Here is a 15,226-nt window from a genome sequence, read left to right as displayed (position 1 = left end):
AAGGCCAAGCTTGTCCGAAGTAGATAAACCCCTGCTTTCCCAGGACACTACAAACAACATCCATCATTCCTCTCCGGAGCGTCCATCCCGAAACACCTCGAGTCCGCAGACATGAGTCAGGTGTTGTGTGTCGCAGTGCTGCTGTTCAGCTTTCCTCTCGGGAAGATGTTTGTTCTCCACCCTAACCCTAACCCTGAGGCGTCGTCCTCGTCCGCTGTGAAAATCAAGAGGTAAGAGCTGAGGTTTTACAGAAGAGCTTGTTACAAGCGCATTTCTCGCCTTACAGACTTTTGTTTCAGAGAGTTTCATGCATTTTTACAGCTTTTAGTAGAAAACCACGTAACAGTGTGATCAGTCTTTATGAATCCAGATCAACTTGAAGTCTTGGGCAAAGGTCAATCAACCTCATCGTTTGAGACTCACTGACCTGAATATGCTGGACTGACCGAAAGAGAATTTCTGGATGTTATCAGAAACCGTTACGGTTCTGTTGTGCTCAGACTGACTGTGCAGATGCATGTCATGTTCTGGAAATATAAATGGGGGCAACTTCCCCGGTGTCTTCTTACTGCACAAGATATTTGGCTGCAATTTGACAAGGTCTACAAAGACGCGTGTGTGTGTGTGTGTTACAGATGCAGAGGAGAACTGGAAATCAGGAAAATCCTCCTGGAATCTCTGAACCTGGAGCAGGAGCCTCGTGTGTCCGTGTCCCAGATGAATCTTCTGCGTCACGCTTTCAAGAACTCCATCTCGTCCTCTCCAGGTATGAATTGCACATCTCAGGTGTGAAGTGCAGATCTCAGGTGTGAAGCGCAGATCTCAGGTGTGAAGCGCAGATCTCAGGTGTGAAGCGCAGATCTCAGGTGTGAAGCGCAGATCTCAGGTAACAGATCTCAGGTGTGAAGCACAGATCTCAGGTGTGAAGCGCAGATATCAGGTAGCAGATCTCAGGTGTGAAGCGCAGATCTCAGGTGTGAAGCGCAGATATCAGGTAGCAGATCTCAGGTAGCAGATCTCAGGTGTGAAGCACAGATCTCAGGTGTGAAGCGCAGATCTCAGGTAGCAGATCTCAGGTGTGAAGCGCAGATCTCAGGTGTGAAGCGCAGATATCAGGTAGCAGATCTCAGGTGTGAAGCGCAGATATCAGGTAGCAGATCTCAGGTGTGAAGCGCAGATATCAGGTGTGAAGCGCAGATATCAGGTGTGAAGCGCAGATCTCATGTGTGAAGCGCAGATCTCAGGTGTGAAGCGCAGATCTCAGGTGTGAAGCGCAGATCTCAGGTGTGAAGCGCAGATCTCAGGTGTGAGGTGCAGATCTCAGGTGTGAAGCGCAGATCTCAGGTGTGAAGTGCAGATCTCAGGTGTGAAGCGCAGATCTCAGGTGTGAAGCGCAGATCTCAGGTGTGAAGTGCAGATCTCAGGTGTGAGGCGCAGATCTCAGGTGTGAAGTGCAGATCTCAGGTCTGAAGTGCAGATCTCAGGTGTGAAGTGCAGATGTCAGGTGTGAAGTACAGATCTCAGGTGTGAAGTGCAGATCTCAGGTGTGAAGCGCAGATCTCAGATGTGAAGTGCAGATCTCAGGTGTGAAGCGCAGATCTCAGGTGTGAAGTGCAGATCTCAGGTGTGAAGTGCAGATCTCAGGTGTGAAGTGCAGATCTCAGGTGTGAAGCGCAGATCTCAGGTGTGGAGCCCGGCTCGGACCGGTTCATGAGTAAACCTGCTCTCTCTGCTCTATCCAGCAGGTAATTCAACGTTCCCAGAGGACTCTGCAAACTCCACCTGCTGTACATATTCCTCTCAGGTGTTCATGAAAGGTGAGCGTTCAAGCAGATCCTGCTATGACTGTACATGAATCTCATAAAATCCTAAAATTAAAAGAAAGAAAATAACATTTTGCATAAAATCAGAGATGCTGAATGGGAAGTTAATGTGACACTGTGTTCCTCATTCTCCCTATAAATTAAAAGTCGTTACAACTGCACAATCTGCTTTACACTTTTAGTAATGGCTAAAAGGGTGGTGATGGCGCAGTGGATAAGACACATGCCTGTGGTGTGAGAGCCCCGGGTTCGAATCCACTGTGAGACACCAATGTGTCCCTGAGCAAGACACTTAACCCCTAGTTGCTCCAGAGGCGTGCGACCTCTGACATATATAGCAATTTTAAGTCAATTTGGATAAAAAGCGTCAGCTAAATGAATAAATGTAAATGTAGTAATGCAAGCAAATCTGTTTTCTTCAGACATGATTTCTTTCCTTTCCTCTTGTTTCGGGGTGAATAATGAGCTGGAGAGATGGGAGAGGTTCCTCTAATCCTGCATGTCTTCTCTTGTGTGTCAGATTTGGGCTGGGAGCACTGGGTTGTTTATCCGGAGAGTGTCACCTTCGTTCAGTGCAGATCCTGCGGCCCGAGCCTCTGTGCTGAGAGAGCGTCTTCGTCTGTGCAGGTGAATGTGTGTGCGTTTAACGTCTGCGTCTGCGCAGGTGAATGTGTGTGTGTGTTTAACGTCTGCGTCTGCGCAGGTGAATGTGTGTGTTTAACGTCCGTGTTTGCGCAGATGAATGTGTGTGTTTAACGCCTGCGACTGCGCAGGTGAATGTCTGTGTTTAACGTCTGCGACTGCGCAGGTGAATGTGTGTATTTAACTCTCAGATGAGTGTTTCTCTGCGACTGCGCAGGTGAATGTGTGTGTTTAACGTCTGCGCAGGTGATTGTGTGTGTTTAACTCTCAGATGAGTGTTTCTCTGCGTCTGCGCAGGTGAATGTGTGTGTTTAACATCTGCGCAGGTGATTGTGTGTGTTTAACTCTCAGATGAGGTTTTCTCTGCGTCTGGAAAGGTGAATGTGTGTGTTTAACGTCTGCGCAGGTGATTGTGTGTGTTTAACTCTCAGATGAGTGTTTCTCTGCGTCTGCACAGGCGAATGTGTGTGTTTAACATCTGCGCAGGTGATTGTGTGTGTTTAACTCTCAGATGAGTGTTTCTCTGCGCCTGCGCAGGTGAATGTGTGTGTTTAACATCTGCGCAGGTGAATGTGTGTTTAACTCTCAGATGAGTGTTTCTCTGCGTCTGCACAGGTGAATGTGTGTGTTTAACATCTGCGCAGGTGATTGTGTGTGTTTAACTCTCAGATGAGTGTTTCTCTGCGACTGCACAGGTGAATGTGTGTGTTTAACGTCTGCGCAGGTGATTGTGTGTGTTTAACTCTCAGATGACTGTTTCTCTGTGTCTGCGCAGGTGAATGTGTGTGTTTAACATCTGCGCAGGTTGAATGTGTGTGTTTAACTCTCAGATGAGTGTTTCTCTGCGTCTGCGCAGGTGATTGTGTGTTTAACTCTCAGATGAGTGTTTCTCTGTGTCTGCGCAGGTGAATGTGTGTGTTTAACGTCTGCGCAGGTGAATGTTTGTGTTTAACATCTGCACAGGTGAATGTGTGTGTTTAACTCTCGGATGAGTGTTTCTCTGTGTCTGCGCAGGTGAATGTGTGTGTTTAACATCTGCGCAGGTGAATGTGTGTGTTTAACGTCTGCGCAGGTGAATGTTTGTGTTTAACGTCTGCACAGGTGAATGTGTGCGTTTAACATCTGCGCAGGTGAATATGTGTGTTTAACTCTCAGGTGAGTGTTTCTCTACGTCTGCACAGGTGAATGTGTGTGTTTAACATCTGCGCAGGTGAATGTGTGTGTTTAACTCTCATGAGTGTTTCTCTGCGTGTGCACAGGTGAATGTGTGTGTTTAACGTCTGCACAGGTGAATGTGTGTGTTTAACTCTCAGATGAGTGTTTCTCTGCGTGTGCACAGGTGAATGTGTGTGTTTAACATCTGCGCAGGTGAATGTGTGTGTTTAACTCTCAGATGAGTGTTTCTCTGTGTCTGCGCAGGTGAATGTGTGTGTTTAACTCTCAGATGAGTGTTTCTCTGTGTCTGCGCAGGTAAATGTGTGTGTTTAACATCTGCGCAGGTGAATGTGTGTGTTTAACATCTGCGCAGGTGAATGTGTGTGTTTAACTCTCAGATGAGTGTTTCTCTGCGTCTGCGCAGGTGATTGTGTGTTTAACTCTCAGATGAGTGTTTCTCTGTGTCTGCACAGGTGAATGTGTGTGTTTAACGTCTGCGCAGGTGAATGTGTGTGTTTAACATCTGCGCAGGTGAATGTGTGTGTTTAACTCTCAGATGAGTGTTTCTCTGTGTCTGCGCAGGTGAATGTGTGTGTTTAACATCTGCGCAGGTGAATGTGTGTCTTTAACATCTGCACAGGTGATTGTGTGTGTTTAACTCTCAGATGAGTGTTTCTCTGTGTCTGCGCAGGTGAATGTGTGTGTTTAACATCTGCGCAGGTGAATGTGTGTGTTTAACTCTCAGATGAGTGTTTCTCTGTGTCTGCGCAGGTGAATGTGTGTGTTTAACATCTGCGCAGGTGAATGTGTGTGTTTAACTCTCAGATGAGTGTTTCTCTGTGTCTGCACAGGTGAATGTGTGTGTTTAACATCTGCGCAGGTGAATGTGTGTGTTTAACTCTCAGATGAGTGTTTCTCTGTGTCTGCACAGCTGAATGTGTGTGTTTAACATCTGCGCAGGTGAATGTGTATGTTTAACTCTCAGATGAGTGTTTCTCTGCGCCTGCGCAGGTGAATGTGTGTGTTTAACATCTGCGCAGGTGAATGTGTGTGTTTAACTCTCAGATGAGTGTTTCTCTGTGTCTGCACAGCTGAATGTGTGTGTTTAACATCTGCGCAGGTGAATGTGTGTGTTTAACTCTCAGATGAGTGTTTCTCTGCGTCTGCACAGGTGAATGTGTGTGTTTAACATCTGCGCAGGTGAATGTGTGTGTTTAACTCTCAGATGAGTGTTTCTCTGCGTGTGCACAGGTGAATGTGTGTGTTTAACATCTGCACAGGTGATTGTGTGTGTTTAACTCTCAGATGAGTGTTTCTCTGCGTGTGCACAGGTGAATGTGTGTGTTTAACATCTGCGCAGGTGAATGTGTGTGTTTAACGTCTGCACAGGTGAATGTGTGTGTTTAACTCTCAGAAGAGTGTTTCTCTGTGTCTGCGCAGGTGAATGTGTGTGTTTAACATCTGCGCAGGTGAATGTGTGTGTTTAACTCTCAGATGAGTGTTTCTCTGCGTGTGCACAGGTGAATGTGTGTGTTTAACATCTGCGCAGGTGAATGTGTGTGTTTAACATCTGCGCAGGTGAATGTGTGTGTTTAACTCTCAGAAGAGTGTTTCTCTGTGTCTGCGCAGGTGAATGTGTGTCTTTAACTCTCAGATGAGTGTTTCTCTGCGTGTGCACAGGTGAATGTGTGTGTTTAACATCTGCGCAGGTGAATGTGTGTGTTTAACATCTGCACAGGTGAATGTGTGTGTTTAACTCTCAGATGAGTGTTTCTCTGCGTGTGCACAGGTGAATGTGTGTGTTTAACGTCTGCACAGGTGAATGTGTGTGTTTAACTCTCAGAAGAGTGTTTCTCTGTGTCTGCGCAGGTGAATGTGTGTCTTTAACTCTCAGATGAGTGTTTCTCTGCGTGTGCACAGGTGAATGTGTGTGTTTAACATCTGCGCAGGTGAATGTGTGTGTTTAACATCTGCACAGGTGATTGTGTGTGTTTAACTCTCAGATGAGTGTTTCTCTGTGTCTGCGCAGGTGAATGTGTATGTTTAACATCTGCGCAGGTGAATGTGTGTGTTTAACTCTCAGATGAGTGTTTCTCTGCGTCTGCACAGGTGAATGTGTGTGTTTAACGTCTGCACAGGTGAATGTGTGTGTTTAACGTCTGCACAGGTGAATGTGTGTGTTTAACTCTCAGATGAGTGTTTCTCTGTGTCTGCGCAGGTGAATGTGTATGTTTAACATCTGCGCAGGTGAATGTGTGTGTTTAACATCTGCACAGGTGATTGTGTGTGTTTAACTCTCAGATGAGTGTTTCTCTGTGTCTGCGCAGGTGAATGTGTGTGTTTAACGTCTGCACAGGTGAATGTGTGTGTTTAACGTCTGCACAGGTGAATGTGTGTGTTTAACTCTCAGATGAGTGTTTCTCTGTGTCTGCACAGCTGAATGTGTGTGTTTAACATCTGCGCAGGTGAATGTGTGTGTTTAACTCTCAGATGAGTGTTTCTCTGCGTCTGCACAGGTGAATGTGTGTGTTTAACATCTGCGCAGGTGAATGTGTGTGTTTAACTCTCAGATGAGTGTTTCTCTGCGTGTGCACAGGTGAATGTGTGTGTTTAACGTCTGCGCAGGTGAATGTGTGTCTTTAACTCTCAGATGAGTGTTTCTCTGTGTCTGCGCAGGTGAATGTGTGTGTTTAACATCTGCGCAGGTGAATGTGTGTGTTTAACTCTCAGATGAGGATTTCTCTGCGTCTACACAGGTGAATGTGTGTGTTTAACGTCTGCACAGGTGAATGTGTGTGTTTAACGTCTGCACAGGTGAATGTGTGTGTTTAACTCTCAGATGAGTGTTTCTCTGTGTCTGCGCAGGTGAATGTGTATGTTTAACATCTGCGCAGGTGAATGTGTGTGTTTAACATCTGCGAAGGTGAATGTGTGTGTTTAACATCTGCGCAGGTGAATGTGTATGTTTAACATCTGCGCAGGTGAATGTGTGTGTTTAACTCTCAGATGAGTGTTTCTCTGCGTCTGCGCAGGTGAATGTGTATGTTTAACATCTGCGCAGGTGAATGTGTGTGTTTAACGTCTGCACAGGTGATTGTGTGTGCTTAACGTCTGCACAGGTGTTTAACTCTCAGATGAGTGTTTCTCTGGACTGAGATCTGATCTTGCATGTCTTCCTCAGTGCTGCAAGCCGACGGCTCACGACATCGTCCCGTTCGTGTATGTGGATGAAGGGAGTAGTCTGGTTCTGTCCTCGGTGAGCCTGACCCGCGAGTGTGGCTGCGACCCCGGAGACGACCCGCAGGAGCCTGAGGTCACGACCCCGCCCCAAAGCCTTTCCTGACTCGCTCACTCACCCGGTTTGTAGGATTTGCAGGTTTATGGTTCAGCACAAACTTACAAGCGTCTTTAATTCTTCACTTTAAGAATTTGATTAAGATTTGCTTAGTTGGGGACATTTCATTTTGTATTTAACAATACCATTACAACATTATTTTCCTATTATCTCTGTAAAGCTGCTTTGAAACAATCTCTATTGTAAAAAGCGCTATATAAATAAAGGTGGCTTGACTTGCTGTTGTTAGGAGTCTCACACTCTTGGGTTTTAAGGGTTTATTGAAAATGATGTGGAAACATATATATATAGTTAGCAGAAAACATGAAGTTCTCAATCAAAGTCTGTTCATCTGGGTTATTCTACGTTCACAGAAAAGCACAATGAACCATCTGTTGCAAATCAGTTCAAGGCCAAATCTGTTTCTAACTCTAACTGGGTTTATGGGTCTGGCATGATTTCAGTGGCCAGCGCTTGATCTGTGAGAAATGTTGTCGAGCAACTCCGCCAAAACTTTCCCTCTGCAATTCCCAGGACTAAATAAACGGTTGCTTCCAAAATATCCTGTTTGAACCAGGTCTTTATGCCAGTTCTGCTCGGCGTGGCGTCCGCTGGCGTGTCTCTGCACGCTGGGAAACATCCCGGTCTCGCAGATAAGAATGGAATGACATTCCAGATGAACATCTGCGTTTGCAAAAAACAACTTCAAAACAGTTTTAAAAAACTTTTTTCTTGTTTCAAATCTTTTTGTTCTTTCCTTTTTTGGTCTTTGTTCACCAAATTTCTTCTGTATATGTTTCCATGTTGAACACACCATTGTACTACTGGAAAGTATTAAAACCGTTTCATATAAACCAGTGATGGCTATGAACTAACACTTTCGAATGCATGTTTAGCTGTCATGTAGCAAGATTATATATACAGTTTATATCAAATGTATCCGCAAAATGTTTTATTAAACAAGGCTTTCATGATGTTATGTCCTTATTTCACCTTCTAAAAGATGCACTGAACTCTGTACATCAACATTCATTTCTCTTTTCATCGTGTGTGTGTCACTTCTGGCAGCTTCTGTGTGTAACACAACAAATTCTGAAGGGATTTATCAGATCGAACTCGCATAAACTTCTTTAACGCTCACTCTTCAGTGGTCAGTAATGACAGCGGCCGCAGGTTGCTTACTGCATTCCTGACATGAAGGGTTATTTTGGGAGTTTATTGGCACACACTGTTTGAAAATGTGCTCGAGTGTGTGTGTGTGTGTGTGTGTGTGTGTGTGTGTGTGTGTGTGTGTGTGTGGACCAAATGTCCCCACAAGGATATTAAAACTTGAGATTCCCTACTTTGTGAGGACTTCTAGCTGGTCCTCACAAGGAAGATTGATTAATAAACATAATAAAATGTGTACAGTATAAAAACCATTACATCTATGGAGTTCCTCACAAGTATAGCTAAACAAACATGTAATAGAGTGTGTGTGTATCACATGCTGTTGCGCACTCAGTAAAAGAGTTTAGACCCATGCGGGGCAGCTCTCTCTCTCTCACTCACTCACACACACACACACACACACACACACACACACACACACACACACACACACACACACTCTATCTCTCTCTCTCTCACACACACACACACACTCTATCTCTCTCTCTCTCACACACACACACACACTCTATCTCTCTCTCTCTCACTCACTCACACACACACACACACACACACACACACACACACACACACACACACACACACACACACACACACACACACACTCTATCTCTCTCTCTCTCACACACACACACACACTCTCTCTCTCTCTCTTCTTCTAGCGTTGACCCCGTCGTCGGCACAGACGGTCGGACCCTGAACATTAAAGAGAGAAGAAGAGCAAACAAACGCAGGAGCTCGACCCGTCCTGAAGCGCGATGGCGTGTGTGTGTTCTGCGTGGCTACGCTGGGGAGCGCTGCTGTCGGCCGTCTTCTGTCTGTGTGCGCAGGAGTGTGTGGAAGAGGACCATGTTGTTACTGAAATGTCACAGGACATAGATCTGCCGTCGGAGTGTGTGTTGAGCTGTACGGTGCTCACTTACAGGCAGGTCATAGACGGGCAGCAGAAACTCACGGTCCTGTCCCAAGACTCGCGGCCCGGTAAGAGCCGCTCCGTTTCTGCTGTGTATGTGAGTGTGTGTGTGTGTGTGTGTGTGTGTGGAGACTGTGATGGAGGCTCTTTTCAGTGTTCATCGTCTGGTAAGAGCCCAAAAGACAAACAGCTGTATGTGGGTCAATGACAAATAAGATTTTCAAGATGTAAAAATATATATTTTAAGCAAAACAGTTTTAAAATGCATTTTTATGTCCAATTTTGATTCATATTGGTTTTACAGCGTTTTAGGCAGCATTAATTCATTATAAAACAAGATTCCTGATTTTACCACCCAGAAAATGTCAGGTGGTGCGACCATATATTAATTTAAAATAATATACATTTAATGTACTTAGCACTGCTGAGACTTGTAAAAATGAATCATTGTAGTGTCTAAAATGCATATCACATAGTAAATTTCCTTTCTATTTCTTTATTTATTGCCCTTATATTCAAAATCATATAAACGGCTGCTTTTCTGTGTGTTTAAACACCCGTTTTTCCATAAGGAGTTTTTATGTTTTGTTTTTAACTGTAAAAAGTATTTGTATACGTTAGATAAAGGTTTACAGTTATATTTCTTACTTCATTTTGCAATTGCAGTGGGAATTAATACAATTAAATGTCAATATGCTGGTTGCACCACCTGACCATGACCGGTCGCACATCCTGACGTTGTGATCAATAATGATTTATATTCACAAAATAAAATAAAAAGATTTGTCAATGAATTTTATTTGGGTTTCAATTGGCTTTTTTATTTTAATCCTCTGACCAATTTATACTGTATCTCAATCATATAATTACATTTTATTAACAAGAAAGTGCAAAACAATACTGCATGTTATGATAACTTTTGATCATTGCTTCTTTAAAAATATAACTTTGAAACCTCAAGGAACACATTTAATAAATGAGAACATCTTTTTTATTGAACAGTGAATTAGTGCAAATATTGGGCCCAGAAACATTAAGGGCATAATTCAATCTACTGCTCATGCAATTAGATTCAGTAGTATCAGTAAGTCAAGATAAAAAAAGATTTACAGAGTTGTGGGTGATTAAGATGTAAACAAGCTTACTAATGACAATGTACAACATACCTATCTCTATAAAAGATACATGGTTTCAGACCCCTGCTATTTTAATTATATTAAAATATATGGGACATACAGTTGAAACTCAGAAAATTAGAGTATCGTGCAAAAGTTCATTTATTTCAGTAATTCAAGTTAAAAGGTGAAACTAATATATTATATAGACTCATTACATGCGAAGTGAGATATTTCAAGCTATGAAGACCTTTTCACAATATTCTAATTTTGAATTTGGGGTTTTCTTAAGCTATAAGCCATAATTATCAAAATTATAACAAATAAAGGAAATATCTCACTTTGCATGTAATGAGTCTTTATAATATAATAGTTTCACATTTTAACCTGAATTACTTAAATAAATTAATTTTGCACAATATTCACATTTTTTGAGTTTCACCTGTACTATATCATTTGTAAAAAATAAATTATTTTAGTTTAAATATTTAATAGAATGGGTAATTGTTTTTTAATCATTTAAATTCTAGTAACTATGATTTTCTGTAATGCTGTATGACACTGCTATTAAGTATGTATTATTAACATGTAATAACTGTAATTACCACAAAAAATAACAGTATTAACTTAAGTTGTAATGTATCTAGATAAACATAATGAACACAATACCTTGCTTTTGTTTTGGCAAGGTACTCTGCCCTTGCAACTGGATCACTTTTTAAACAAGCTCTATGTCGTGCAGTTTTCTCCTTGCTTGATAATGGCACCTACAAAAACAAATTAAAATAGATTAATTTAAAGATGCAATTGTTTTAGTATCAATGTTGATTATACAGTCCTATATTCTTGAAGAATAGCACTTTAAGATGGACAAGACAATGTGCTCTTTAAATCTTTGTCACTCATACCATAAAAAAAATATATATATATATATACATATGTAGATTGCACCTTTAAACAACTTAAAAGCTTTATATATTTATTTAAATGTATTTAATATATTCAAAAACATGAATTAACATGACTTTTTTTAGTTGGGTTAACTTTAACTCTGGTCGCGACACCTGACATATTGGTCGCACCACCTGACATTTCAAACTCAATTCGGATCTAACAGGCATTAACTTGGACACCTATACAAATGTTTGACCATGTGCTCAAGGTTATACATACATTTTTAAAATCAAATACACATTTTTATGACAACACATTTTCAAAGTTTTCCAGGGGTCATACCACCTGACATGATAAGTTGAATCAACCTCATCATTACTCAAAAATGTCAAATTATCTAATATTTATGGGAGGGTGACTAACCTTGTTACTGCATCAAAGGGGTCCTCTGGAGTCTTCTGTGTGATGTCATATAATGTCACATGGTTTTCTTAAAGGAACCTTGCATAAAAGTGCATTTTTATGTCGGTCGCCCTCCCTGACATTAGTAGAAGTAAATTTTTCGGACAAAAGTTCTTTAAGTAATATAATAGTTTTGAAATAGGACCGATACACTATTTACCCTCATTTATAAGGAATTTAACATAAAATCATGCCAAAATATTTGATTAAGAATTTTATTGAGAAAATTAACATTTATATCTCAGTTATGTTCTTTGCTTGTACGTTCGGACGGTCGCACCACCTGACATTTGTGGTCTTTCAAACACCAAAACTCAAAAAATCTATTGAATTTCAATAACATGAAAAGGGTTTCTAATAAAGGAGATATTGTAGATCCATTTGATATATGACATTTATTTATTCAAATTCTTTTTAGGAAAATAATGAATTTGGACACAAAAAATACATGTCATGTCATTGACCCATGTACAGAAAGTGGACGATGGATGAAGAAATCGCTGCTCTATTACTGAAATATAATTCTGTAATGGTCTAGGGTGCAATTTTGTATTCTTTTTGCGTTTCACTCTGAATTAAATATATTCGTTCAAGATAACCTGTGTCGAGTGCATCCTTACAACACAGTAGGTTATTCGTTCCATAATTGATATTTATTAATCCACTGTTGTCCAGGGAAGGGCAGAGGCTCAAATGTAAAAAGGGGCATATATATATATTTATATTCAACAGAATTGAACTCTCGTTTCATCATTGACTGTTATCTATTACTGTGAAACTGTATCATGTAAAGTTGATGTGATATTCCTGTTGATTCTCCGCAGGCGAGTCGGACGACTTCTGCTGGTTCATTCACTCGAGATGCAGCACGTGGGATGAAGTCTTTGTTGTACTGTCTATCAAAGAGTCCGTGGCAGCTGAGAGTATTGGACTTCAGACCACCTGGCCACCGCACCTGAGCCCCGCCCATCCACACATGAGCCACGCCCCACCACACCTGAGCCCCGCCCCTCCACACCCGAGCCCCGCCCTGCCGCACCTGAGCCGTGTCCCGCCCGACGCCTGTGGCCTGCGCTTCGACGTCATGCCGCATCTGAAACTCCTAAAGCAGCGCATGCTCTGCGTCCGGCCGCACGGCATCATGGGACACCACTTACAATGCCCGCCCTATCTGGTCATCGTAAAGAAGAAGACAGAGTAAGAGTCCCAATCTATAACAATGGTAAAGATTAGGAACAGATAAACTGGTTTGACATTTAGGATTTTGCATCTCAATTTCACTTCATTTCAACTGAATTAAATGACTGTTTCAGTAGTATGTCAATGGTCTGTGTTGTCAGATAAACTATATTGCATTTTAAAACACTTTCAATTTGAAGTATACCTTTTATTTTGATATACCTACATAACATATGCCTTATTTTTTTATATCCTTTCTATTTTATTAAGCTTTTTTAATGTAGTGAAAAGACAAAAGCACTAGAAGCACTAGTTCATTTTTTGTGCCATCTAATCTGTGTAATAATGAAAGTTCTCAAACTCTGAACCTCTATTGACATTTAAAGGGTCAGAACGACCCCATTTATCACCAGCCTGTGTGTGTTTGTGTACTTATAAATATATTCAGCTATTTTGTTAATAAAATTCTGGAAGCTAATCTCTGTCTACTGTGATTTCATTTTAATGTAAGTTTTTTCACTTTAAATCTATTATTTGAGCACAGGCTTCAAAGTCGCTGAAGTGAATTTAATAATTCTAATGATTGCTTTTCTTATTTCTTCTGTGATTGAAAATTTAACCAGTTCTAAACAGAAGTTTGCAAACCTCGTTCTGTCCCGTCGTGAATAACTCTCGTTCTACAGTGACTGTCTCTGTCGATCACTCGCCCTCTGCTGGATTTCACTAAGAACTGCATCCATTTGTATTAAATTATGTCACTGTGTTTCCTGGTCAAACTCTAATAAAACAAACTAACAAGCATTTATTGAGACAAATACACAGAACAAGCAGAGATGAGCTCAAAATCATCACACTCATACAATAATCTCAAAAGTTCTGTTCAATAAGATTATTCAATCAGTACCACGCTTGCAGTCTGACTCTTGTTCTGAATAGATATTTTACGATTTAAGCAGTTGAAAGTAAGTAAAGTGAGATTTAAGTAATTGAAAGTGTTGACATGAGATTGAGGACGTGAACAGCTCTGGGAAGAACGCCACTGTTGTCACAAAAAACTTCCTGTTAACTTCCATCTTCTTCTCCTGAGTCTGATTCTGTAACAGAAGACCCGACCAATACGACAGACAACATCAGGAGCTCACCAGAACCGCTCCAGGACTAACCCACTTCATCCAACTGTCCATCCGCTTCTCCAGCCGTATGCAATAATAATTAATTATCATAATAATAATATAAATGTATATAGCGCTTTTCTCGGCACTCAAAGCACTTTACGTAGAAAGGGGAATCTCCTCAACCTCCACCAATGTGCAGCTCCACCTGGATGATGCGACGGCAGCCATATCGCGCCAGAACACCCACCACACACCAGCTTACTGGTGGAGACGAGACAGAGTGATGAAGTCAATTAGTACAAATGGGGATGATTAGGAGGCAATGATGGACAGAGGCCACAGAGCAAAGTGGGCCAGGATACCGGGATTACACCCCTACTCTTTCGAAAGACATCCTGGGAGGTTTTTTTGACCATTGAAAGTCAGGACCTCGGTTTAACATCTCATCCGAAGGACGGTATGCAGTCGTGTCTTGATGAGCACTAGCGTCAAACGCCATCTTATTTCCTCCATCAGCCAGAGAACCTCAGCACTCCAGAAACAGGCTACGAACCCATATGCAGGTTGGCTCCACACAACTACCGTTTACGGAGCGGCAGAGACGGCTACCCCAGGGGCTCGGTCTGTATTGTGGTGCTGGGGGCGTATCATCACTGCGTGCCCCATCCGTCCTCCACGCCCTATGGTGAGTGTTTTAAAAAATCCAATCACAAATTTGAAACGACTCACCACCACTGTAACTCTTACTGCTTCTAATGCATCTCTCCCAGTTCATGCCCTCCTCAATTCTGGGTCAGCTGGGAATTTCATCTCCGGAAGCCTCTGCCACTAACTTAACCTCCAGACGACAGCAACCCAGACAGTCTACCGGGTCCAGTCGGTGACTGGATGACCACTATGCCGAAGACATGCATGATATAGCGCCAGTCCCATCGAGCTACAAGTTGGCCAACTGCATGTAGAGTCCTTCCATCTCCTGGTTCTGGAGAACTCCACCGCTGAGGTGATCCTAGGGAGCCCGGTGGCTTGTGCAGGATGATCCCATCATCTCCTGGAAGACCGGCAAAGTCCTGAAGTGGGGTAGGAAATGCTTTCCCGACTGTTTCCCTCTGATTCCTCGCCCCATTCCATCACCGGTCGAGGTACTCCCGGTGAACTCCACCTCCATCGAGAGTCCAGTCGAGAACCCCAACCTGCTACGCCCCTTCAGCGACGTCTACCGCCCGTGGTGATCCACTCAGCTGCCTCCACACTGGCCAATGGACTGCGCCAGCGACCTGATGCCGGGTGAGCCAGTGCCCCACAGTAAGATCTATTCCGTCCCTTACCGAACAGAAGCCCATGGAGGAGTATGCAGAAGAGGCACTTCAGCAAGGCTACATCCACCCTTCTCGTCCCCTGCTGCTTTGAGCTGCTTCTTCGTG

At 42.6% G+C, this 15,226-nt stretch overlaps 2 protein-coding genes across 3 annotated transcripts; both read left to right on the top strand.

Annotated features, from left to right (window-relative positions):
* On the top strand, positions 1-7,929 carry LOC143748460 (univin-like). 2 transcript variants are annotated; one of them, XM_077240507.1, is made up of 5 exons: positions 1-230; positions 636-766; positions 1,746-1,817; positions 2,344-2,450; positions 6,802-7,929. In XM_077240507.1, exons 1-5 carry the CDS (start codon positions 112-114, stop codon positions 6,961-6,963), a joined length of 591 nt encoding a protein of 196 aa, XP_077096622.1. In that variant the 5' UTR covers positions 1-111; the 3' UTR covers positions 6,964-7,929. The 2 variants fall into 2 exon arrangements, with proteins under 2 accessions (XP_077096622.1, XP_077096621.1); XM_077240506.1 differs by having other exon boundaries at positions 3-230; positions 1,743-1,817.
* Positions 7,930-8,445: 516 nt separating this feature from the next.
* On the top strand, positions 8,446-13,165 carry LOC143748467 (uncharacterized). The gene is made up of 2 exons (XM_077240515.1): positions 8,446-9,105; positions 12,333-13,165. The coding sequence occupies exons 1-2, from the start codon at positions 8,883-8,885 to the stop codon at positions 12,707-12,709; spliced, it is 600 nt and encodes a 199-aa protein (XP_077096630.1). The 5' UTR covers positions 8,446-8,882; the 3' UTR covers positions 12,710-13,165.
* Positions 13,166-15,226: the final 2,061 nt, after the last annotated feature.

The sequence above is a fragment of the Siphateles boraxobius genome, unplaced genomic scaffold (genome assembly GCF_051911475.1).
Source record: "Siphateles boraxobius isolate OS27281-9 unplaced genomic scaffold, OSU_SipBor_1 235, whole genome shotgun sequence".
Classification (NCBI taxonomy): Eukaryota; Metazoa; Chordata; class Actinopteri; order Cypriniformes; family Leuciscidae; genus Siphateles; species Siphateles boraxobius.
Note: the sequence above shows the minus strand (reverse complement) of the source record. Positions and strands in the feature narration are given on the sequence as shown.

Excerpts from the sequence above, each read along its gene's own strand:
- LOC143748460 (XM_077240506.1), top strand. The coding sequence starts at position 112 with ATGAGTCAGGTGTTGTGTGTCGCAGTGCTGCTGTTCAGCTTTCCTCTC. Across the intron at positions 767-1,742 it reads CTCCATCTCGTCCTCTCCAG|CAGGTAATTCAACGTTCCCA; the intron begins GTATGAATTGCA and ends TGCTCTATCCAG. Across the intron at positions 1,818-2,343 it reads CTCTCAGGTGTTCATGAAAG|ATTTGGGCTGGGAGCACTGG; the intron begins GTGAGCGTTCAA and ends CTTGTGTGTCAG.
- LOC143748467 (XM_077240515.1), top strand. The coding sequence starts at position 8,883 with ATGGCGTGTGTGTGTTCTGCGTGGCTACGCTGGGGAGCGCTGCTGTCG. Across the intron at positions 9,106-12,332 it reads GTCCCAAGACTCGCGGCCCG|GCGAGTCGGACGACTTCTGC; the intron begins GTAAGAGCCGCT and ends GATTCTCCGCAG.